This window comes from Chelon labrosus, assembly GCF_963514085.1.
Source record: "Chelon labrosus genome assembly, chromosome: 24".
Classification (NCBI taxonomy): Eukaryota; Metazoa; Chordata; class Actinopteri; order Mugiliformes; family Mugilidae; genus Chelon; species Chelon labrosus.
In genome coordinates this window covers 7,526,982-7,550,807 of record NC_140357.1, presented here as the reverse complement: position 1 = coordinate 7,550,807, position 23,826 = coordinate 7,526,982, and the positions used below count along the sequence as shown (strand labels likewise).

The window sequence follows — 23,826 nt, the reverse complement described above, 5'->3', positions numbered from 1 at the left end:
TTTCCCTCACTTCCCTCATTTTTTGTCCTAGCCTTGTTCAGCACTGCCGAGCCAAGTACCATCTCAATACTGAATACGTCTCTTGAAACTGCCTTATTGATACTTTCGTTATTTTTTTCCTGCAAGCTGTAAACCCAGCACTGAAATGCACATGCTAGCAGTTGAAGACAAAGCAACAGTTTTGAAGCTAAGTTTGGTGTCCATCTTGAACTTAGTACTTGTATTTACACTGCTGTAAAGTTGGGCATTTAACGTGGAGGTCTCCAGAGACTGACTCATTTTTGGAGCCAGCCTCAAGTGGTCATGTGTGGAACAGCAGTTTTTCGGCACTTCGGCATTAGCTTCCATTTCAACCTCAGCTGTCGTCCTTGGCACTGAGCGTTTTTGATGGAAAAAAAACTGTCTACTTGTTTGGAAGCTTTTTTAATGAAAGCGCTAAGACAAAACCAAACTATTGGAGTGTTGGACTGTCATCTTAGATAAAAATCCTCCTCCTCCAACATATGGAGAAATCAATCGTCAACATTAATCAACCTCCCGTCAACCTCCCTCTACTTTTCACAATAGAGTTGTCTTTTTAAAGCTGTAAAAAAACAACAAAAATCATCTTCTGACATCTGAGACTGGCATTCAGTTTTTCTCTGCTGTGTTGGATGTCCAGATGGTTCAATTTCTTGACACTGAAGTTGTAAGGATTTTGATACACACTGAAAAATCCATACCAAGCTCCGAGATACTGTTGCGTCGGCTCCAAACGCTCTTTGTTGTCTCTGCACAGAGAGATAGCGCCAGGCACGACCACAATACTGGAAAGCAATCTGACATAAAATAATAATGGGTCAGGATTGCTAATATCACGAGAGATATGATTGTTTTCATAAATAGAAGTGTCTTGTTGTGTCTATGGGGAGAGTCATTGTTTCTTGATTTATGAGGTTAATGCATGATTAATGGCCTATTTCTGAATAAATATTCATTACCTCGATATGAGGGGCTGGAGAATGAAACATTTTCTCCTCACTTATCAGAGTTGTAGGTGATTAATCTTTTTTTACTTTCTGTTTTATTAAGTATGTATCTTGAGCTGACGAAGCATATCTGCTTGTGTGTTGCCATCCGCAGGTGCTCTTCCTTATTTTAGTCAGTATCGGCGGAAGTTACATCCGTCCCCTCCCTCTCCATGCGGCAAAACACACCTTCAAAATGGTCCCCATATGCCGCAGTTGCCCCTGCTCTCCCCTGTCAAACAGAGCTTGGCGCTGTTTCTTTTTTTCCTGCCCTACATCCGAAATGCGAGGGGAGAAGTGAGCTGAATTAAGAGGACGGAGGTTGGAGGGAATGGATTGAGGCAGGGGGTGGGCAGAGAGGCAAGAGAGTGGGGTATTGCAGGGAGAAGGCATGAAATGTGTGGGAAGGGAAGGGGTGGCTGAGGTGAGATGGAAGGGGTGGTGGGGGCACAAAATGAAGAACAGAGGCCGCTTTGTCAATAGCAACAGCAAACTTTATGGCGATCACTTGCTGCTCTCGCTGCACGGCCTCAAAGGGCAGCAGCAGCAGCCGGTGTGTGTGTCTTGAAGGAATCTAACTCTGTCTCCTTCCAAGAAACATATGGAAAACACACACACACACACACACTGGATATTGAGTCGGTAGAAGAACATGAAGCTTAGCTTGGCACAGGTAGACCAGATCCTTGATAAGTAACTTCCTTTTTCGCACAGAGGGGATTATGGGGAGGCCAAGAAAAATAAGATGATAGGCAGTATTTCTCTGGCAATACAAAAACAGGCCATGAAATGATTCTTTGGCTACGAGCCACTGTATAAAGATAACATTCAGAAGGGTGTGCCAAATGACTGACACCTTGATTTAAAGTCTTCGCTACTATGTCACTCAGATATTCCACTCAGAGTGACACGGTGAAGCAACTTGGTCTGGGGTCTAGCTGTATGGACAGATATAGGACAGCAACAGCAATGGCAAACTAGCAAGAATCGGTGCTTCCGTGTTTTCTGGAGACCTGACAAACTTTTTGAAGGCGTAAAACATTTGCAAAGATTCCAAATGTTTGTAAAGTAATGTGAGATCCATGCTTCAGAAACGCAGGCGCCTACGTTTCCTACAATGCAGCGTCACTAGACGGACCATCCCTGATTGTAAAATGCCTTCTTCTCATAAATGTTTGAAATCCCGTTTCAAGGTAACCGCACTGGCAAGACTGGTGAATAGTCAAAGGTAGATGTCATGGCAACTACTGTTGGCAGTGGAAAATGATCTTGTTCCTCTAACTTGCAGAACCCTCACCGTGACCCTATTTATGACTTGTCAAGTCGCACCCATCACCCAGCTTTTCTTGTAGGACAGCACGTCGCAGTCTTTTAAACAACAGCAAAAAGGTTGTCCTCGCTCTTCTTTTGGACTGGAAGATTAAACCTCTGCTCCCAGCAGGGACTGGAAAACAAATGGTGCTTGACTGCTTCTCCTATCTGAGGCAGTGCTAGAATTTTCAGAAAATGGAAAATGACATTGCTGTTGTGCGAGCTCAGGGGCTCAGAGAAAGGGTATTCTTAAATCTTTTATACTTATGACAGCCCTTTCTATATCCTACTTGTGATGAGGCTGAGGATGATGCCTGAATTGTAGACACTTCTGAACTCTGATACGGTTGGCTGACACTTTATACGAGCTACGTAGTTTCAAGCATACCCTCATCTCTGCTCACATCTTTAAAAAGTAACCTGTTTTAAGCACATACTCCAGATATTACAATGGAAAGCCCACACACACTAAGCGGAAATTGCTTGACCTGCTCTTGGCAGGAGCGCAGCTTGGCAGAATACTCCTGAACCCCCGACAACACTCACACACTGTTGACAGTCTGGGACGGCCAAACTGCTCTTGAAGCTGTTGGAGCCTTTTCTTTGCATCTTGTACTGTAACAGGCAAATAACAGTGGGATGAATAGTGGTTGTGGGTAAGTGTTGCGGGGCAGAAGGACAGTGGAGAAGTCCGTATCAGACTGAAAGCTCTCGAGTGTCATTGGGTGAACGTCCAATAGGAGAAAATTCAAATAAAGTGTCACTCAATGAATACCAACTGGAGAACAGCCACAACCGGCCAACAAGAGTATGGGGGTGCCCCTTTTTGTGACTTGTGCAAAGGGATTAGAAATATAACAGAGGTGTTGTATCCCAATTTTATTGAAAGGACTGAATTCATTCAATCGAACAAGAAGACCAAGATGGATTCATGTTTTCAACGGCAATGCCCACATTGATGCCCACAGCTTTGTTCGTCTACTCAAATACTTGTTTGAGCCCTTCACTGTTTTGCTACCTCCTGGAAACTTGCCACATCACCTGGTGTACATCCCAAGTGGGTCAAAGAGAAACCACCAGTTCAAACGTGGCACTAATGTTTCGAATTATTATTATTACAACACCCCTCTCGGTGTGATTGAAAGATCCTTCTTATGGGTCCAGTCCTTTCTGATTGAGGGGGCTACACAAGGCTTTTTGTCGAGTAGCTAGCGATTTCTAGCAACATATGATACTAAACAGGTAAAATAGGGATAAACAATAAATCAGTTCTTTGCAAAAGGGATAAATTGAAGAAATAGTTAACCAAAAGAAGTGAATAAATGGTACAATTTAGACAAAGTTAAGGGATAAACATTTGGAAGTGCTCAAACTATGTATAAAATATGTAATTAGACAATGTCTACTTAATATAAGATATTGCTTGGGATACAATCCCACAACATGAATTGGGATGAATAAAATGTTCTAAAGCCAAGAGCTGATCAAAGTAAACTAAAAGAGTCTTAGAGGCATGTATTATTTTCTCTGGTAATGTGAAAATTTCCAGACTCTCCCTGCCCGCACCTAAAATACAGAATCCATCACACAACCACTCTGGCTTTCTGTCTTGAATGCAGCCACTCAACCTGCCCACAGGCGTGGACACCTAATAGTCCACCCAGCAGTGTTAAATAAGCAAAGCTCAAGTAGGCATGATGATTTCACTGGCTGTCCCCTGTGCCGAAAAGGGAAACTTATGTAATCTGACTCGGAGATCGGCCGCATGTAGTAATGTCATGCAGATTTTGCTGAACAGAATGTAGCTACTGTGGTGTATCATGAATTGCCTCTATTGTGACTAGAAGTTATCTCACCAGACTGTTTGTTTTTTTTTTCGGAAGAAGTAAGTGGAAAATAAATGCTTGTTTGAAGATGGCAGTGAGATTTAAAGGATTGCTCGTATTTTTTTGCCGGCTTTTTCTGAGGCTCCCATTCATCCACCTTTCCTTGTGTGCCAAAGCCAAGGCCTGCCTATGACCATGTCGACACTGTGGGTAGTACAGTTTGTGTATGGGAGAGACAGTGAGTTTTGGTTTGTAAGGGTCTCTTTCTTCAGGGTCATTGAGAGCAGGTGACCACAGGAAGTTGTTTTCCGAGATTTTTCCAGCGGTGTGTGTGTGCTCAGCTTAGGACTGTCTCACCGCAGGAACTTCCTCTTTGGGTAAACACACAAACACAAAGATTCCTACATACATGCATCACCTGAATACACAGTAAATTTCTAAAGGGCTAGCACTCCCGTGTGTGTTATTCATCCAGAGATGGTGTCAGCATGTGCAGAATGAAATCAATGTTAACGGCAGCGCTTTCATGAGACCTCAGAGTCAGATTTGAGCTATTATATGACTCAAAGTAGATTTAATGTGAGCAGTTAAGGCATTACAGAAAGTGTGTTGCATTTAATTTCTAGTTTTATGAGAGTTTGGTGCAGAAAAGAAACCCCATCAACACATATTTTGATTTTTAGATACTGAAAGCCTAAAAGCTGATTGCGGTAATTCATTAGCTTGAGTGCTCCGGCTTTAAAAGCTCAGTCCTTCGCCCGTCACGGCAGACGAGCCTCGTTATTTTGATAGGCAACTTAACTAGCAGGAAAGTGCCACACTTCTGCACCAAATGAGCTCAAGCAAGACTCTGTTTTCTATATTAATCAAGCGGGCATTCCAAACTGAAGGAATTCTGTTGCTTTTGGCGCCGGGCCAGCTGCAGTGCTACTTCTTAAGACGCCTCGCTGTGAAATGACATGTTAAGTGTGCGTCTTGTTTTCTCTAACTTCGGGGTCCTAGCAATGAGGCAATCTCTGTCTAGCGGCCTACAGCGTCCTACAGACATGGAATGTACAAAGCAAGTTCTATAAACATGGAGGCTGCAAATGGTCCATCACTTTCTGACTGACCTTATACTATATATGTGGGACTTTATCAGAGCCAAATGCATTATAGAGCATTTTATTCCTGTTGTGGCCTGTTAGTGGACACATACGTGGAAACTGAATTAAAGTATCTGGGTGGGAATTTCCCATGATACAGGGTAACTGATATCTGAGGGTCTTGTTCCTGTGAAACCTCTGATAAAAGACATTTGTCTGTCTTTCTCAACAACCCCAACAAGTTAGCCTTGTTTGCTACTGTGGCAGGGAGCCCTACGATGGCACTAAGCAACAGGTAACTAGGGATGTCAGGTGGAGCAACAGATCTGCTGAACAGTACATACCAAAAGTCATGTTTAGAAATATTTTGTGTTTGAATCTGCTGATCGATGGCACCACAGAGTACTTCAAACTAAAGGAAGAAAGACCTCAAACATATCTAAACACCACAAATGCAGACTTCCAGATCTGTCCACGGCTAAGGCCCACGACACGCCAACTTGACAAAAGACCAGTGGCCGGCATCTGAGCAAGTTTTTAAGGTGAGCCCGCAATGGTGCCACTTGTCGAACCTCTCCTGGAAAATTTTCAGCTGAAGTAGCATGTTGAATATGCGTTGATTGACTGTTCGGCCTAGCAAACCAGAGCACGAGAAGAGAATTGCATTTGATATCAGTAGGGTCTTCTCATATTCCATCTGAATCCCATCAAAACATCCCATTACGCGACTAGACTAGTCCAAGCTAGTCCTAGAACTTCCAGTTTCCTCTTTTGAATTACAAATACAGACTACTGCCACCATATACCTTCACACGGGAACATTGATTACATAGGACAGAGATTATAAAGCATTGCCCATTTCCATTGCAGCGTGTGCATACATGTATTTTGTGGTTAACACTTAAAAATCATGAGTAATTTTTCCGATATGGTGCAGCCAGGCACAGATCGTACATGCTAGTTTGTCATTGGCTGTAATGTTTGGTGTGTTCAAGTGCAAAATGACGCCACAGTTGCAGATAGGTCCTTGATGTCGGTTCGGAACGTCCAGTCCCAAGTGCTAGATTGTTTAGGCATTCATTTTTAATATTTAGTATTTAGTATTTATTAGGATGGATACGGTATTGATAATTGTGGAATTTCAGCAGCATTGGTACTAACCACCAAATTTCTTGTCAACCTTTTTTGCTACTATTCTCCGAAGTCCCTGCTTCTGTTTAAGTTCTCCATATACCATGTCTGTTAAGCAGTATGTTTCTCAAAACAGAGGAGCCTTTATCTTGTGAAATATTGCACCTGTGCTCAATGCAGAATGGATAGCTTTGGCAGAAAGCCTCTTTCTCTTTCTTTCTCCCTCTCTCGCTCTCTCATATGCCTCCTGTCTTGTTGTTTGGAATCTGGAGGAATCTCGGGTATGCTGACAATCTCTGTAGCCATTGACAAATTTCTGTCTTCGGGCCGGGGAAACACGCATGCATACGCGCTGCGGTGTGCGCATAATGGACGCACACAAACACACACCCCGGCTCGGCTGTCATCGTCGGCTTGTCAGCGCGCCGCACCTGTGAATGGTAACAAGACCCCGTGGCTTGCAGTGCTTTCATAGCTGCCTGACAGACTCAAGAGATCAATTTCCTGCAGCAGAGAGAGAAAAACCAAGTCGCACGCTCTAATATACCTTCACACGGGAACATTGATTACATAGGATGGAGATTATTAAGCACTGCCCATTTCCTTTGCAGCATGTGCATGCATGTATTTTGTGGTTAACACTTCTAAATCATGAGTCATATGTAGTTATCCAATACAAGAATAGAAAGCCACATCAACTTCTAAGGTAGTAAGTGATCAGTTCACTTGAACTCAGATTGTACTACTGGTGTAACACATGAGAAGCTTAGATTTAAGCAGACTGTTGCCACTTTCTTGGTAGCACTGTCCTGGACATCTCCACTGAGGTGCCTCAAAGAATATTTGACTTTATATTCTTTTATATATATTTTAGAGTTCACTTGACCAGTCTGGTTACACTAAAAGTCTTTTACTGGCAGCTTTGCCAAACTGTATCAAGGCAAATGGGTGCGTTGAGCTAGATGCTAATGTCAGTGTGCTAATGGACGCCGACACTTGTAGCTGTCTTCAGTTGTTGTTTGTGTGTGGGTCTTTATGGTTTTGGTTTTAGGATATGAAATGCGTGGCTAATCAGGATTAGGGTCAGGTGACTGACTTAGCCATTGCAGAGAATCCCGCTGCTTCACCTTCAAAAACCTTTTGGTTGCTTTTGCAGAATGTTAAAAGTCCACCTGTACTATGAACCACCGGCTAATCAACTTTGCTTGCTTTGGCTGAATTTGAGCAGACAATATATCCCAACGCACTTCATCTAACTTCTTCTGTTTTCTGTAACATTCCAATCCTTCTCTGTACTTTTGTCTTCTTGTCATGTTGATCCTCGTCCTGTGTGGTCTTTCTATTTTTGAGTTTTATGTATAGTATATATTCAATCTTGTGTGTATTTGGCTCTTGTGAAGTCTTCCCTTTATAGTAGACTTGGATAATAAGCCTGTTCTTCGCTTAGCTGGAATTGTGAAGGGGTTTTCTTTACCATGGGTGAAGATCCTGAGATCATCACCGGTGCATTCACTTTTGTTTTTTCCAGAAAGTACCAAACTGTTGCTGAGTGAACACATGTTGTGGGTTCGCACAAAAGGTTTCCAAATACAAATTCCACATTTGGAAACAATGTCAGACTTGAGTGGTGAAGAAATAATGAACAAATTCTCCCATCTATGTAGGAAAATGGTTTTGAGTCGTGAATAATCCATTCTGACTCCCTGCACAGCACTGTGCTTAAAAATAGTTGTAATTCCGACACCTTTACTCCAAATTGGATGCGTATACTGTGATATTTGGTAGTTCGCATTTAAACCAAAGTATAGTTGAGGCTGACGATGCATTAGTTGGGTACTTGTTTGGACATAAGGTTTCATTTGATTGCTTATGTCTCTGAAAATGACAATCTCAGTTTGGACATGGCTTCAACCATTGCATGGTGGGCTTTTTTCTGTCTCTCAGCCAGCCGGCCTCAAGCAGAAGGGTGTCCCCATGCTCTGCTCAGGGTCAAGCTATGATTCCCCAAGTCTCCGGTTTAGATGGCTAAATACGTAAACGCGCCCAAAACTCACATAATATAATGACACTTTTCAGCTCACTGCAGCCTGTTTTATTATAGTCTTTTAACCTCCAAGACAAACCCAACGCATCATTGAGTCTAAGCCACAGAAAGGGGAAATCTGTTTTTAATGGAGCTGAATGGCACACAGTTTGATCGTATTTTTTCCATCCAAAGCTTTGTTCCACATGGCCTCGCTTTATTCCCTCAGCCCAATCTTCAGCTTACATCAGAAGGAAGACAGGGAAGACATATATAGTAATTTCACAGTGGAATCCCTCTGAACTCTTTACCGACATGCTGGTTAGCTCCAGTTAGGCGGAAGGACATAGCTTTCTTATTCACTGTGGGTTTTAGTGTTCACACGCCTTGCTTTGTTTAATATCCTTTTTTTTCCTCACATCGACAGTTATGTCAGTGAAGATTTGACTTGCAAATGCCCTCACCTACCTTCCTCGTCCTGTAATTTGAATACCTCTTTCCGGGTCTCAATGGCACTATTAGCTCAAGGGTTCAATGATGTCATTGGGGCACCCGAAAAAGGAGAAGTTGACTACTCGGTTATGGAAATATATTTGCTTAAAGCCTGCTGTACGTTAGAGTGTCATGCATCTGTTGAAAGCCATGATTTTGTTTCCTTTATTAAATTAAAAAGCTTATAGGGTGAATCAAAAAGTACACCCTTTGAAAGAGAGCTAAACTTATTATTCCACACTAATCCTTATGATTATAGCCAAGCAATGCCAACGTGATTGTACGGGTAAAGCCGTGTGAAAACCTGTTGTCAGTCGGTCATTTTCAAATCAGCTATGGATGAAAACGTGGAATTCGACACAACTTTTATGACTGTCTGCAGTTCTTTAGATTTTAGCAAGTAGTAGTCGATTGGTTTAGTTTTTGAACCTGCAGCTTTAATGTTTTTTAGCAGCCAGCGTCTGATAAGCCTGCTGCACTCTACCTGTCCAGCACCAAAAGTAACAAGCAGATAAAGTTAGTGACTAGACAGTGAAGGATTTAGAAGCCAATGAGACAGATATTTCCCTTTGAAGATGGTGGAGGCCAAAAAAGAGGTAAAACAGGAGCTAAAATCCATGCTAATACTAATAAATGCTACTGTTATTTAACATCAGCTAAATAGGCACTTGTATGCCAAAATAAAAAAATTTGCCACATCATCTTTCTGAGATAGCCGTGTCAGCTTGTTATGCTAAGACAAGGAGATAAATATTTGCAGTTAATCATATATTTTTATTAAAGCTGTCAATGTAAACTCAAATTCCTTTTTTTCCCACATAGTTTCTGTTGACCTCGACCCAAAACATTCTTTTAGGGAATCAGGAAGTGGTACAAGCAACGGTAATGCTGTGGAAAGCAAGCGGAACATGAAGTGCAGTTGTCGTAAATAACTGTACCCTGTAGGGCAATAATACATCCTGCAGCGTCTCGACTGACAGGAATCTGAAAAGGAGCAGAAGCAAAAAGCGAGCAGAAACGAAATGGATTAAGGAATGGGTCTGTTGAACGGCAAGTTCAGCTTCGAAGCCCCGCCGGATGCTTTTCTCGACAAGAACTAAGTAAAGAAACTTGAAAATCATCCCTTCCAGGAACATTTAGAACAGAAAAAAAAAGTGTGATTCATTTGCGTTCGAGTGGTTAACTATGGAACTCATGCAATTATTCACGATTAAATATTTTAATCTATTGACAGCCCTAATGTTTATTTAAACTTTTTGGCATTTTCTTAGCTTGTGTATCTTTTATATCTGCAGTATATCCATTGATGCAAGTAAAGAACTACATTTTTTTGCATTAACACATGTACTGAATGTTATATATCAGTTAACAAGAAAGAGACGCAGGATTGTTTTGTAATTTCATATCATTAACACATCATTGATGCAACAGTTTTATAAAATAAGCCTGCAGCCGTGGATGATTAGACGTGTACCAAATGTGAAAAGACAGCATTTGTTTATGTCCGTTACGACAGATTAGCATGTTCTAAAATAGCCGCTATCAGGATGCTAAAGATATAATCTATCGATAACGAGCATGTGACATGTGAAGGAAAAAAACATTTTAATAGATCAAATCAGTAGTAGTATAAGTATTTTAAGAGACTGAACAGGAAATGTATTTTTTTTTTTCTTCTTAAAATTTATTTTAAGAAAACATCCTCGTGGGGATCTTAGCCCGAGTCGCTGAGGTAACGAGCTGGTTTCCAACTGTTGTGACTGACCTACTTATTTCCCTGCATGTGTGCAAACAGTGTTTGGCTAAAGCTATAGGAGCTAAATGTCCCCTATTCTCCTCGCAGAATGTAAACTGTTACTATATAATTCAAAGTCTGTTACTGATTACACACATGCATCCACATGCACCTTCCCAAAACACACACATAATTGCCACCATCGCGCACATCCACACACTAAACTCAATGTGGTATAGTGAGCTGTCAGACCGCACTAATTCCCTCTTTTTATGTGTGTCTGTCCTACTGTGTAGCAGAGGGATCAGGATTGCCTTTCAGGATAACAACTGAAGCTCTGAGCTCTGTGTGTGCGTATGTGTGTGTAGCTGGGTGAACAACAATTGGCCGCTAAGCTGTAAAGAGCCTTGCAGCCACGGTGTCGCCAACAAATATCCACTGGCTGTCAGCAACGGACTGACTCGGCGTATGTGTGTGTGTGCACGCGTGCAGATGAGCCAACTTCCTGTTGCGGATTGAAGTTAAGTGCTGCCATTAGACTTAGGCCTCCAGTCGGGCTTCATTGTCTGGGGGGGAAAGCCTTGCTACACGCGTGCAAGAATACACACACTGAACGTTGGCACACACGCACGCCAACAGGTCCAGCTTTTTTACAACATGTGCAAAGACTTGTCTGCAGCTTGCATGCACACACACCCTCCATCTCCTTCACACCCACTGAACTTTTATGACAGATGCACTTTCTAGTGTCTCTCTTGCCCCCTCTATTTGCCTTCCTGGCTGCTGTAATCTCCTTCCTTAAGGCATAACAGTAGTTCAGCTGTCACTGAGATAGAACTGAGTTGCATAAGATTTTTAACTGGAAGTGGGCCTCGTAATTCACCTTGCAAAGCTGCATGCTGTCTCAAATCTAGGCTTCGTAGCTTATCAATAAAAAGAGACACAAACTTCAAAAAGGAGGTGTAAGTTGCTCTTGCAACAAGACGCAATTTTGGAAATTTGAAAACTCTCACGATCAGGGTAAGACAAAGCAGACGAAGTCCTAAAACCAGACGGGACTCTTTCTGAGCCTCAGCTGAACACACAGCAGAGTGCGACGGTAGCAGAGGACACACTAAGTGGAAAGTAAAACCACAGTCAGGTGGTAGATGCGCCTCAGCTTTGAGCTCTAGATGTGTGCATCTTTCTGCCGCCCACATCGGAAAACAAGAAAGAAAAGTTCAGCTTCTGAGAAAACCTTTTCTCTGGTAAAGAAAAGAAAAGGTGTGGTGGTGACTACTTTTTTAAAAAAAATAAAAAATCTTTTACACCTACGTAGGTTCTGGGGGGTTTAAGCACCATGGAGTGTTTCTAACCCAGCTGGATTTATTGAACCAATTGTTTAAATTGTTCGCGTAATTTAAAAGATATAATAACGCTAAGAGGAGCTCCTCATAGGATATATTTGCACTGCGGCCCATTTCCACAGATGTCCCACTCAGGGTGGGAAGCTTTAATCACTGTCAAGTAAAAACTGTGCAAGAATTAAAAATAGTAAAAAAAACAAAACTTGAATTTTCCTTTGGAAAGAAGATTAAATGAAGGATACAGCAACTGTATTGAAGTTTAGGTCTATGACTTTGAAGCTAGTACCAAGGGCCGGCCCCCGGCTACACTGGAAACACTGGAGGTTCATGCTAGGCTAGTGTAGCATCACTGTTAGCACTTATGCAAAAATAGTCTTATTTTTATTATATGTACATATTTTTATTTACTTATGCCACCGTTAACGCCTAACCAAACAAGATGCCATCCGTCTCTTGGCTGCTAACTTTACGCCCTGTTAAACAGCTATGTATAAGGGACTATTAAGTCAAAACTATATATATATATATATATATATACACACACAGTATATTATTTCCAAATAATTTTTTACACGTTGTGCAGGTAAAGATATAAACATTGTTTTGTTTTGGAAGGCTAATGCTGCAAAGTTTGTATTTTAAATGTAGACAGCGAGGCTAACCTTCAGTAAGTTATATAAAAACTAGCATGCTATGCAAACGGCTTCCACTCGTAAAGAGAACTAGGACGCTAACTAACAGTATGAGGAGATGTGAACTATTTTTCAAACTGCTATTGCACCAATCAAGGACATAGAGCAATTATTTTTCCAAAACGTTAAGTCAGTAATTTGATTATGTAATAGCTAGGTACAAAACACTAGTACTAGACGCTCGGTTTAACTGCAGCATTTATCTAAAAGCTGAGATTACTTAGCAAAGTTTCTTATGTTGTTTATGCGTTTTAAATGTAAATTGGCTTACTGCTTCCACTTGTAAAGTAGAAACTGGAAAGCTAGGCTAACTTTCAGAAAGTTAAATAGAAACCAGCATGCTATGCTAACTGCTTCCACTCGTAAAGAGAAGTAGGAGGCTAACTAACAGTATGAGGTGATGTGAACTATTTTTGTATCTCGCACACACCAATCAAGGACATAGATAGACTCAGTTTGAGTGCAGCATATTTAAGTACAGCGTTTATCTAAAAGCTGTGATGACTTAGCAAAGTTTCATATGTTGTTTATGCATTTATGTCACAGTTTAAAGTACCCAACAAGACAATGAGAAGTTGTGACATTCTCCTTTAAGCAAGTAAGAGGCAACAGGTGAAGTAACAGCATAGTGCTGCTTAAATATGATCCTTCCTGCATCATATTTCTGCGACCTACCTTTAATATCCAGCTGAAGCCCTTTGCAACAATTATCTTTATATTTTAAACAATTTTCCCACATCGCTGTCTTTTCCCCTTCCCCTTTCTCTCTCTCTCTCTTTCTCCCTCTCACACAGTGCTGTTTGATTGCTTAAGCCTGGCCGTCAGACAGACAGACAATGCGTCCATGAAGAATAGCCTCGCTTCCTTCCTGTCTTCCTGTACCGCGTTCTGCCTTGGTGAGCAGGGTGAATAGGCTGCTCTGCCCCACAGCCGCCATGAACCGCAGGGGCCACGGCGACTAAAACCAACAAAGAGAGCCGTTCTGGGGCTCTCTCTCTCTCTCTCTCATTTTTTTTTCTTCTTTCCTCCAATTCACATCCCCCTCCTCCCCCTGCTTCTGCTCTCTGCTGCCAAATCACTGCGACTGCCGGGCGGATAAACAATCTTTCGGCGCTCTTGTGTTCGTCCTTTCACTTTTGTCAGAATTTTGCGTTTTATCCTCTTTGCTTTTTTTTTTTTTTTCCTTTGTCGCAGTAACCGGCTAAATAAAACCTAATATTTGTCCTAATCGCTTGTTTAGCATCATGAAACCAAAACAGGAACTGAAAAAGTCATCCAAGTGTGATGTACTTTATGAAAAATGGCTTCCAAACTTATACTATAAACACTTTCGCAGGACTTTATTTTTCATTCAGCACAACCAACTGACTGCCCTCCTCCTCCTCCTGCACCCCCCAGCAAGACAACCATCTCCTTATGGGAATACCAAGTAGGAGCAGGTAGCCTAAAGAAGCGTTGGGGAGCCAAAATAACCCCCCGACTATTGAAAACAGGATGAATGCATGCCGGGCTGAATACGGGGGTAAACTGTTAGGTCTTTGTCATTCAAAATGATGCTTTTAACCCTTTGCCGTCCCTCTTCCTAACAACCTATCCCCCCTTCCTCACCCACCCGTCCCTTCTTCATTCACAGTTGAGACAATGGGTTGAGGGGGGGCTGCAAAGATTAGGACTAAACACGAGATCAACTCTCCCTTTTCTGTCTCTTAATGGGATTCTGCCCCGTTATGTTTCCATCTCCCCCAGCACCTACTCCCCCGCAAAATAGGTGAAAGTTGATAATTATGTAAAACAACCCACCCCCTCGTCAGTCAAAGGCTGGGGATGAATAACAAACATGTGAGCGCAGGTTGGGCCCCGGCGCGTCAATCACGGCTCTGAATGCATACCGCGCTGCAAACACGTCCGTATGCTGTCAACGAGTGTCAGGGGCTTTATGTTTCAGGCTTATGTTTCGCCTGCAGGGACATTCAAAACCAAGGAATTCCTGAACAAACCTTTGATTAAAAAAAAAAAGGAGGATGGAAAAAAGGGCCTGCAGGATCCTGAGGTATGAAATGAACCTGAAGCCAGGCCAGAGTGTAATAGCAGGCTTACATGAGCGCATATTTGCGAAAACACAGGTGGAGCGCTTGATTTATAAGATGAAGAGAGAAAAAAAAAAGAGAAAAAAAAAGAAGCGACAATAACATTCCTGTGCGCATGGCTTTACCGGAGCCAGATGTTTTTAAAGAGCGCCAGAGGAGAACATTAATGCGTTCTTGTTTCCTCTTCTTGACCTCAGTAAACAACGCCTCGTGATTGTGTTGCTTCAGATATCCTGCAGATGTTCTATTAAAAAAAGCGTTTTTTTTTCTGCCGCTTAAATAAAACCGAGCAATGAAAGACAGGAGAAACGCGTCAGACTTCAAGGTTGTTTAATTCCAAACGTTAATATATTCGTCTTCTAATCCATAGTGAACTATTCATCCAGCTCTCACACTCCTACAGGTCATCCCCCAGTCGGCAGTGACTGCAGAATAGGCCCGAGGTGACGCACTGACGATGCTTTCTCAAAATAAATATATTTCATTATAAAATAATAAACCTTCAAATAAATATAGATTTTGTTTCGTTTTTTTTTTTTTAAACTTTACACTAAGCAATGCTGGAATTAGAAAATAAATTTCTCATATAAGGTCACTGTACAATTTACAAGCAGAAGGGATAAGATCTTTTCTTTTGTAAATTACATAGAAATGATTGATACACATTCCAGTGGATGCAAAAAACATCGTGAGAAGGAACTTTGCTGATTCATAATATAAATGTGGATTCATCAAGGTGCCTCTGGTGTTGGCGGAAAACGTTTCACAGTTGAAGTATTATTATATGTACAAAAATAAACATCTGTCCCAACTTATTTTCTAATGTACATACCCTTTGCATTTACTACTTTACATACAGTTAGTAAGAGGAGTCTGCTCTTAGCATATAAGTTGTATTAAACGTTAAAAAAGAAGGCCGTATCACGGTATCAGGGCACTTGAGAGATATTTTTTTTTTGCTTTTTTTCCAGGACAAAACAGCAGTTGTCTTCATGCTTTAAAATGTGGAGCGCTTATTTTGGTTTACCTTTCAAGAGGAACTCATAATGCCAGGGTGAGTGAATGCACCTCCAGTGCCTTAAGTAGTAACATATTTGTCAACGGGCCGTTTTGTAAGGCGATCTTCAGCAGATCTGCTAGGCGTAAAGATACAAAAACTCAAGCGTGACAGCATTATTAGATCCCTCTAATCAAACCTTCCAACTACACAACTACACGTGTTTCAGTTCAGTCAGGGTCCAGGCTTTCCACGTTCGGCACACATTGTCTACGTTGGCTTGCCAGCATCCTCGCACCGGTTTCAGTTCTTGCACCGACAGCCGGGTCGCGTGACTCGGTCATAGCAGCTCTGGCACGCGGCCACGCATCCTTTCGCCGGGAGGTAGCACAGGAGACAGGGGAAGAGCAGGGAGAGGAGCGTCACGGCGGTCCAGCGGACGCAGCAGTGCGACTGCGTGCACGAGAAGGGCTTGTCCGTGCACGTGTCCTCGTCGTCGCTGGAGCAGTGGTAGAAGAGCCCCTTGACGCAGCACACGCACGTCCCGTACTCCACCGCGCTCTGAGCGGAGCACACGCACCGCCGGCCGCACATCCAGCAGGAGGGAAGCACCCGCTTGCTGCTGCACTCGGGACACTGACACCGGCCGCAGTCCTCACACTTTCTGGAGTGTATCCGTTGGCCTTTAGAAGCTACGCTCCCCGGCACGGACGCCAACACCCTGGACTCGCTGCTGTTCAGGGGCTTCAGCTCTTCTGAATTCTGCTCCGAGCGTTTCGGCTGGGTCCTGATTATCTGGTCGCCGCTCGCCGGACTGCTGAGGAGCCTCTGACCCGAAGAAGTGCTACCCACGCTGGTCCTGATGCTGCTCTGGGAGTCCTCTGCAATGGAGGACTGCAGCACACCCTCCCTAGAGGAGACGGAAGTATTTGTGTTTGTGTGTTGAGTCAGTGAATGCAAGTTGCGGAGATTATTAGGCCTCTCCTCCTGAGTCTCCTGCCCACTGGTCCTTGAATCTGGTGACGTAACCAGGTCACTCTTCTGTTGCCTGTGTTGAGCGGCCGGAGACCTTTGGGCCACTGTGGGCCCTTCTGTGTACTCATTACTACACACGGTTATCCTGATCTGATCCAGAGACAGCACAAGCGGCGGCTCCCCGTTGTTCAGGCCAGGATCTTGAGGATCCTCGCCGGTCTGTTGCTGCAGTCTCCCTTCGTCATGCGGCGTGCCCGACGAGCCAGTCAATGACGGCGACCGCCCATGGCGCCCTCCTCCCCCGTCGCTGTCGCTCTGACTTCTGGAATCCATCTCGGGACTGAAGGGCCGCTCTGGCTGGCAAGGGACACATCTGAAGTCCTGTAACAGAAAGAGCCAGTTTATATCTGTATGCGACAAGCCATGCAAATGAACGCCATGCAAATCATAACCGATGTCGGTACTAGCACTGCTATGGAAATAAGCTAAACAGACACATCCGTGTTGGACAGGGAGACGGACATGTTTGATTACATAGCTGACTTAACGTTTTGGAGCCACAAGCCACTGTCGGCCTTTGGGATCAGTTTGGAGACTTCCTTCTACTCGGGAATGAGCTTGTGACGTTTTTGTCGAAGGTCAAAAAACAGGATAACCAAAGTTTGCTTGCTCAAAGCTGCAAATCCACACTAAATGTTTAAGATCTGTTAGCTTTAGTGAATTTGGGTGCTTTCCCGCTGGATGTCAGTAAAAACGTCTCGGTCCCTGGCACCTATGACCAAACCAGAACGGCAACCCAAGAGAAGAAGATGCTATCTTGAAAATGAGCTAAGCCATTCAAAGCTGAGACGTCACGAGGCTGAAGCGGCGCAGCCAGAGGCCTTTGCTGCCATTCTCTCCTTCACTTCCTGTCACCTGTCGAGGCTTGAAAACGCCAAAGAAACACTTAATTCACAGTTTTCAACTTCTTAAACCCGGTTCTTTTAGATGTCTTCTTTTAATATCTGTCGGTTTTAGGCCTGATTGAACAACACAAGCAGTTTGAATACGTCAAACATGCGCCATCATGTCTTTTTCACTACTTTCCGCCATTTTATTGACTATTAGTCAATGACGATTCGTTCGTGTGCTTCAATTTAGGTAACTTCTTAATTCATTTATGTTCAAAAACGCTAAATATTCGCTGATCGCAGCATTTAAAAAGAGATTTTGAGGTTTCAGATTGTTGCACAAAGGCATCAAAAGATATTTCCCTTCTCGTCTGCCATTTTGCGGACAATAAAATGCATAGAACGTTCAAAATAATCATTAGATGTCGCCCCAAAGTCAGTCTGAATCAATAACCGTTGCGAGGCAGGACACATACTTGAACTTTAAATGCAATTACAGTGTACCAAACGGTACGTGTAGTACGTGTTTGAAACTCCCCGCACCAAATATCTCAACAGGGTCAATATTTCCACTCTTAGAGGCTGCGTATGCTCGTGATCAAAGTTCAGGTTTTTAGGGTACTTCACTGAAGACTGATACGGGCCAAACAGATAGCCAAGACATGGAAAGTTGAAGCATGTGCAAGAGGGTTAAAGGAGAAGGAACTGAGCTCACCAATTCAAAGTATGGAAAGTGTAAGCTTGCTGGCTCCCCCCCCCCCCCCCCCCCCCCAGCTTATCAAGAAAACTGACAGTAGTGGCCTTAATTCTCCTCCCTTGTGCTAATTAGCTTTCAGATGCCTTCTCTGGTGGGGTGGGGGGGTCGAGCCCCCCTTCCCCTTTCAATGACAATACAGGAAGGCCTTTTGTTTGTTGCATGACAAATGGCCCGCAGCAACCTTCCCCATTCTAACACATCCTACATTGTTGCGCAGCTGAAAAGAAGATGAGTGACAAGATAAAAAAGTCTGGGAGCATGAAAGAGCCCATGTGAAGTGTGAGCGATGCGTTCAAGGGCGGTGGGCGAACTGAGCGATTGAGCATCCACGAGGATTCGCTTTGGATTTATGAGTCTTTTTGAGGGCTTGTAGGGACACTCGGGCTTTTAGCCTATTAGAGGGGGGGAGTGCAGGCCCCTCATCTGCTTACAGGGCCCGTGTGCAAGCCGTGTTGGTCACAGTGGGTGGGAGAGCCGAGGGAACTGGAGCAACCAGCTCTTAATAATGACAGCTAGATATATATATATATATATATATATATATATATATATAAATAAATATATATTAAAACAACAACATCATCCTAACCGTAAAAATCCAGTCTGATGAGTTAGATGCAGGAAGCCTGTGAGTCATGCTGTGACTGACACGATTGTTTCCCACTGTAATAGGTTGAAATTGCAAATAAATCCACGAGTGAAGTGGAAAAATAACGTGTCAAATGTTCAGAAGTGAGGGGAGGAAACGGCACGGCGCAGGGTGCACGTATGAGCACGAACACATGTGCCAACTTGGACACGACTACTTCCTAATAAAGCAAGAAGCGAAACGAGCAATTAAGCCTAAATCAGGGAGCCGGCTAATTTTAGGGGAAAGTAAAAACATCTGTTGTAAAAGTAGGAAAATTAAGAAAATAAATGAAAACTGACACAAAAAGCTCAAAATGTGTTAAAAATATACTATATGTATGATATGTAAAAGAAGAAGTTGCAAAAAAAATAGGAAAAAATAAGAAAATAAAAGTTGCGTTTACGGACTTTAACTAAGAATCTGTTTTTTTTTTGTTTTTTTTCTTATTGTTTTTACTCCTCGTCGTAAAAGGTTGCCCTTACCGTGCTTTCGACACTTTAGCCCCCACCGTTTAGGTCAAAATAAATCCAAGTTTGAGGGCAAGTTTATTCCCCTACGGGAGCACTTCAGTCGGGAAAGCCGTCGGTTAAATCCATTGAGAAAGTTTCCAGCCGCCGGAGCGCGTTTTCGCGATTAAAAAAAAAAAAAAAAACCTGCGCTAAAGCGTAAATCCCATGTTATGCGCAAGAGCACGAGGCGTCAAAGCACGCGAAATAAACTCGAATCACAGACAGCAGTGTGGACGCAACTCGATTCTTGCAGAAAAGAGGAAGAAAAGAGAGAGACAAAAACTCAAAGTAGTTTTCATTCGGTGCGTTTTTATCCGAAAGGCTCCGAGGGGTTGCAAGTACTTTTTTTTTTCTCGTGTGTGTCTGTGTGTGTGTGTGTGTGTGTGTGTGTTTTTTTTCTCTTTCCGGAGAGGAGGTCGGGATTTGGGCTGTAAATGGCGTCAAGCTGAAGGGGGAACAGAGCGCTTGTTGTTGCAGCGGATATCTCGCATCCGGTGCTCAGCCATTGGCTGCTAGAGAGCAGCCATTCACACCCAGTCGGATCAATTATACCGCCGCTGGTCAACTGCGCTGGAAATATGAGTGCTGACCTCCTACAGGCTTGAATTTCTTATCACCAGTGACCCGTTTTTTTATTTTTTTTATTTTAAACGCTGCAGCTATTACCCTCATAGTCACAGTTGCTCATACAAGAAGAGAAGTTTGAGGATACATATAATATACAGCCAAACTGATTTTAATCCTTTTAAAATATCATATCCACACACATAAAAATACGTTTTAAACTTGCATTTACTGTTATCTCTTATTTTCTTACTTAAACATTATTTATAAGCGCTTAAAGTGTCTTTATTAACTGTTAACTAATGGCCATTAAGGGGCTGTCGCCAAATTACATTCACCTGCGTGCACGTGTAAAGCACACCAGACACCGAATAATGAAACTATCAATATTTTTCCTGTGTTTAATTTTATTTATATATCATCAGTGACAGTCTTTTACAGAAAAGGCGGGAACCAGCTGGATGAAGCCAGGCGGCAAACATTAAGGGTTGCGTGCAAGTAAACTTTCAAATGAATAAATAAACGATGTTGAAAAGTACAGATTAATACACCACAGGTTTAAAGAGGGGAAAAGGGTGTTTTTCTAAAGAAAAAACAGTCTATTTGTATTGCGCAAAGTGACTGAATTCATTTTCTGACGTGCAGTACGATTGTCTCGTGTTGCCTTCAAATGGAACCACTGTTAATTTGTGAGTCAAAACTTTTGTCAACTGTATAGTGAGATAGCCAAAGCTACTGGTTGTAACAGGAATATCAACATTTTCCTCAACTATATTATAAGATTACAGCAAAAACCTTGACTAAATTACATTATATTAACTTACACTCTGAGGAATAATAACAATAGTTAACTTCTGTGGCCTTCCTCCATTTCTGAAAATGCCAGCAATCGCATTGTGTACTCGTAGCTGAAGATTTCCACCTTTGAATCTCTTGTGACTCCTCTCGTGAACATGTTGAACCCCATTTGAAGGTAAGAAGCTGGTGTGTGAAACGCTTGGCGTGCAAGAAGTGTGCAAAGGCACAATGAAAGGACGGATCTGTTGTGGATATCAGCAAGAAATCACAATGTTTCTGCAAGCACTGACACAGTGCGCCTTCCATTATTTCTGACAACGTCAGCAAGCACATCACAACTCTGAACTCTGGCCTTGTGAGGTTGTGAATACCGCAAGAGGAGGCGTTTGATGAAGATAACCCCATTTGAAGGCACTGTAATACTTCCACTTTACATTACTAGTGTTACTTGTGCAGTTACATGACAGCTAGTAATACATTTATACATCAGCATATAAATAGAATGAACTTCCTTATGTTCATTTATCCATAAAAATATTAATAATGCAATAATAATGAATGGGACTACATTTTTCGTAATGTGTGCTTTTACTCTGAAATTTTGACTTTGTTTTGCCATTGACACAAACTAAATTTTAATTTCAACACTTTTATCGAAAATTACACTTTATTTAGCTTCATTTTCGTAAATTAACGGTTTGATAGTAGCTGCTGAGATCAAGACAAAATGAGTGGCTTTGGTTTAAGGACCGCAGTATCAGATGGATGGCATCAAGCACAAGACTAGTTTCCTCATGTGCATATTGATTTACAGTGCAGTTTAACTCTGCATCCAAGGAAATTTCCTCTGCATCCCAGGAGAATTTCCTCATTTTAAATCTTTTTTTTTTTTTTGTCTTTTCCAGGCTGCTGTAGAGCTAAAGTTAAAACCAATCAATGGGAACTGATGAAACAAATGAGCAAACCAATAATTCTTTAACCCTGTTGAGAGTTAGTTGTGCAGCAGCGCCCCTGTGTGGAAATCCACTGACACTGCATGCTACCATCAGCAGAGAGTGGATAGAACAATGCATCAATTTAAACGTTCATGACAGTCATGTGGGAAATTCATTACTTGTGCATGAACGCGTGCATGAAAACACAAGAGAGGATGTGATACTACAGCAGAAAGATATGGAAATACCCGTGGGACATAAAGGGCAGAAGACGCCAGTGTAGTCTACCATTATATTCTATTAAACAGTCAAGCAATACACATTATCCAAACGAACTGCAACCCCGCTATAAAGCACTTTGGAGCATTACCCCCTCCCAAAATAATAAAAAGACCAATTAGCCTTTGTTCAGTGAGCCCAGGCAAAACGGCGAAGCTTCAATAAAAAACACTGGGCACAGACTTCTCTCTCCCCCCTCCCCTCCTTCTCTACTATTTTAGTAATAAGGAGTCTGATCATTTTCAGACAGGATAATTATGACATTGTGAGTACCGCGCTGCAGGGAGAGGTCATTTTAATCAGCTCCGAGTATGTCTGGGCAAATTAACTTGGACGTGGGTCAGCAAGCCTTCAGGCTTTCCCTCCTTCTTTAAACCATTTGTCTTCCTTTGTTTTTTACATGTCTGCACGGCTGCCGTCCATTTAGCTGCACACAGAAATAAACTCATGATAGAACATTTAATAGAAAGACTCATTGATTGTCTCGTCTCTTCGTTTAAAGTTCATTCAATTATTGGTATATATCTCTGCATTTAACCCATGTGTCTGAACAAACTTGCCTGTAAGGTCCCCAGTACAGATACACACCCATGACCTTGGCGTTTTTCAGCACCACGCACGATTTCACTTGAAAAAGTTTAATATTTGCCGCTTAAGTCGAAGCAGATCTGTGGGGAGAGTCTTACTTCTTGCAAACAAAGGTAAAATAAAGTCTGGAGCTGTGCATGATCTTCCCTTTTCTAGCCTCCGAGAGTTCCAGCTTCCACCGCCCCTGCCTTCATGAGAGAGTCCCAGGTCCAAGTTTTGTTTCTGCCTCACCATTACTCAACCCCCCTTTTCGCGATTCCCTCCCCAGACTCTCGTGGATTTCCGTATCAACAATATTCTGCGGGGCAATGATGCAACGGCGACAAATCTGGAAGGTATCCTCAGCAGACGTGTGCGCGGGAAGGGTGAAGATTTAGGCTGATGACTAATTTTCCTCTTATTTCACGCTCACGCTAGCACCTTGCTGATTATGTAAACACCTGGGTAGGTTTTTCCACGCTGCGGAGCTTGCACTCAGCTGGACTGACACCCCTCATTTCCCTTCCCTACCTTGGGTACACCATGCAGCCTCAATGCTTCCCTAGGGGATCCAGTGCAGTCAGGTGTGGATGAGAATAGAAAATGCCTATGAATTGCTATATTACTGTACCTCAGCACAGGAAAGTGAAGAATAAAGTTCTTTCCAGCACCCTCTACATTCAGTTAATAGCTTGGTAACAGACATTAGCATTGTTGCACCCATTTTGTCCACAGAAATTAGTTTGATCCGCCCTAACCACCTTAAAAGACCCCTTAATTGAATTTTGCTTGCATACCAGCGTTGGAGGCCTTAACATCCGTCACAAACACTCAGGCCGCTGAATCGAGCGTGATAAATGTCCATTTAATGTGGAGCCAGCATGGTCTGGAAATGGAGTATTTAATGAGGGTAGTTCCAAAAGTTTTTGTCCAGCGCCACAAGCAGTGGCCTTTCTTTTCTTCCCCCGGAATACCGAACGGTGACTCTCACCCCCGCTGAGCCCGGCAGAATGCTATGCACATTAAAGAAACAGAGAGAGGAAGAGGGAGAGAGAGAGAGAGAGAGAGAGAGAAAATTGAAATGAAACCTAAACCCCCCCACTGCTGCAGGAGATGAACTGTGTCTGGATTGTAAAGCAGACACTGCAAAATATTTGAAATAGCTTCATAAAAGGACAGCGTCTTTGAG

At 42.7% G+C, this 23,826-nt stretch overlaps 1 protein-coding gene across 1 annotated transcript; it reads right to left on the bottom strand.

Moving 5' to 3' along the window:
- Positions 1–15,050: 15,050 nt before the first annotated feature.
- spry2 (sprouty RTK signaling antagonist 2) lies at positions 15,051–19,856 on the bottom strand. The gene is made up of 2 exons (XM_084574000.1): positions 19,468–19,856; positions 15,051–17,088 (listed from the first exon to the last, which is right to left on the bottom strand). Exon 2 carries the CDS (start codon positions 17,038–17,040, stop codon positions 16,036–16,038), a length of 1,005 nt encoding a protein of 334 aa, XP_084430126.1. The 5' UTR covers positions 17,041–17,088; positions 19,468–19,856; the 3' UTR covers positions 15,051–16,035.
- Positions 19,857–23,826: the final 3,970 nt, after the last annotated feature.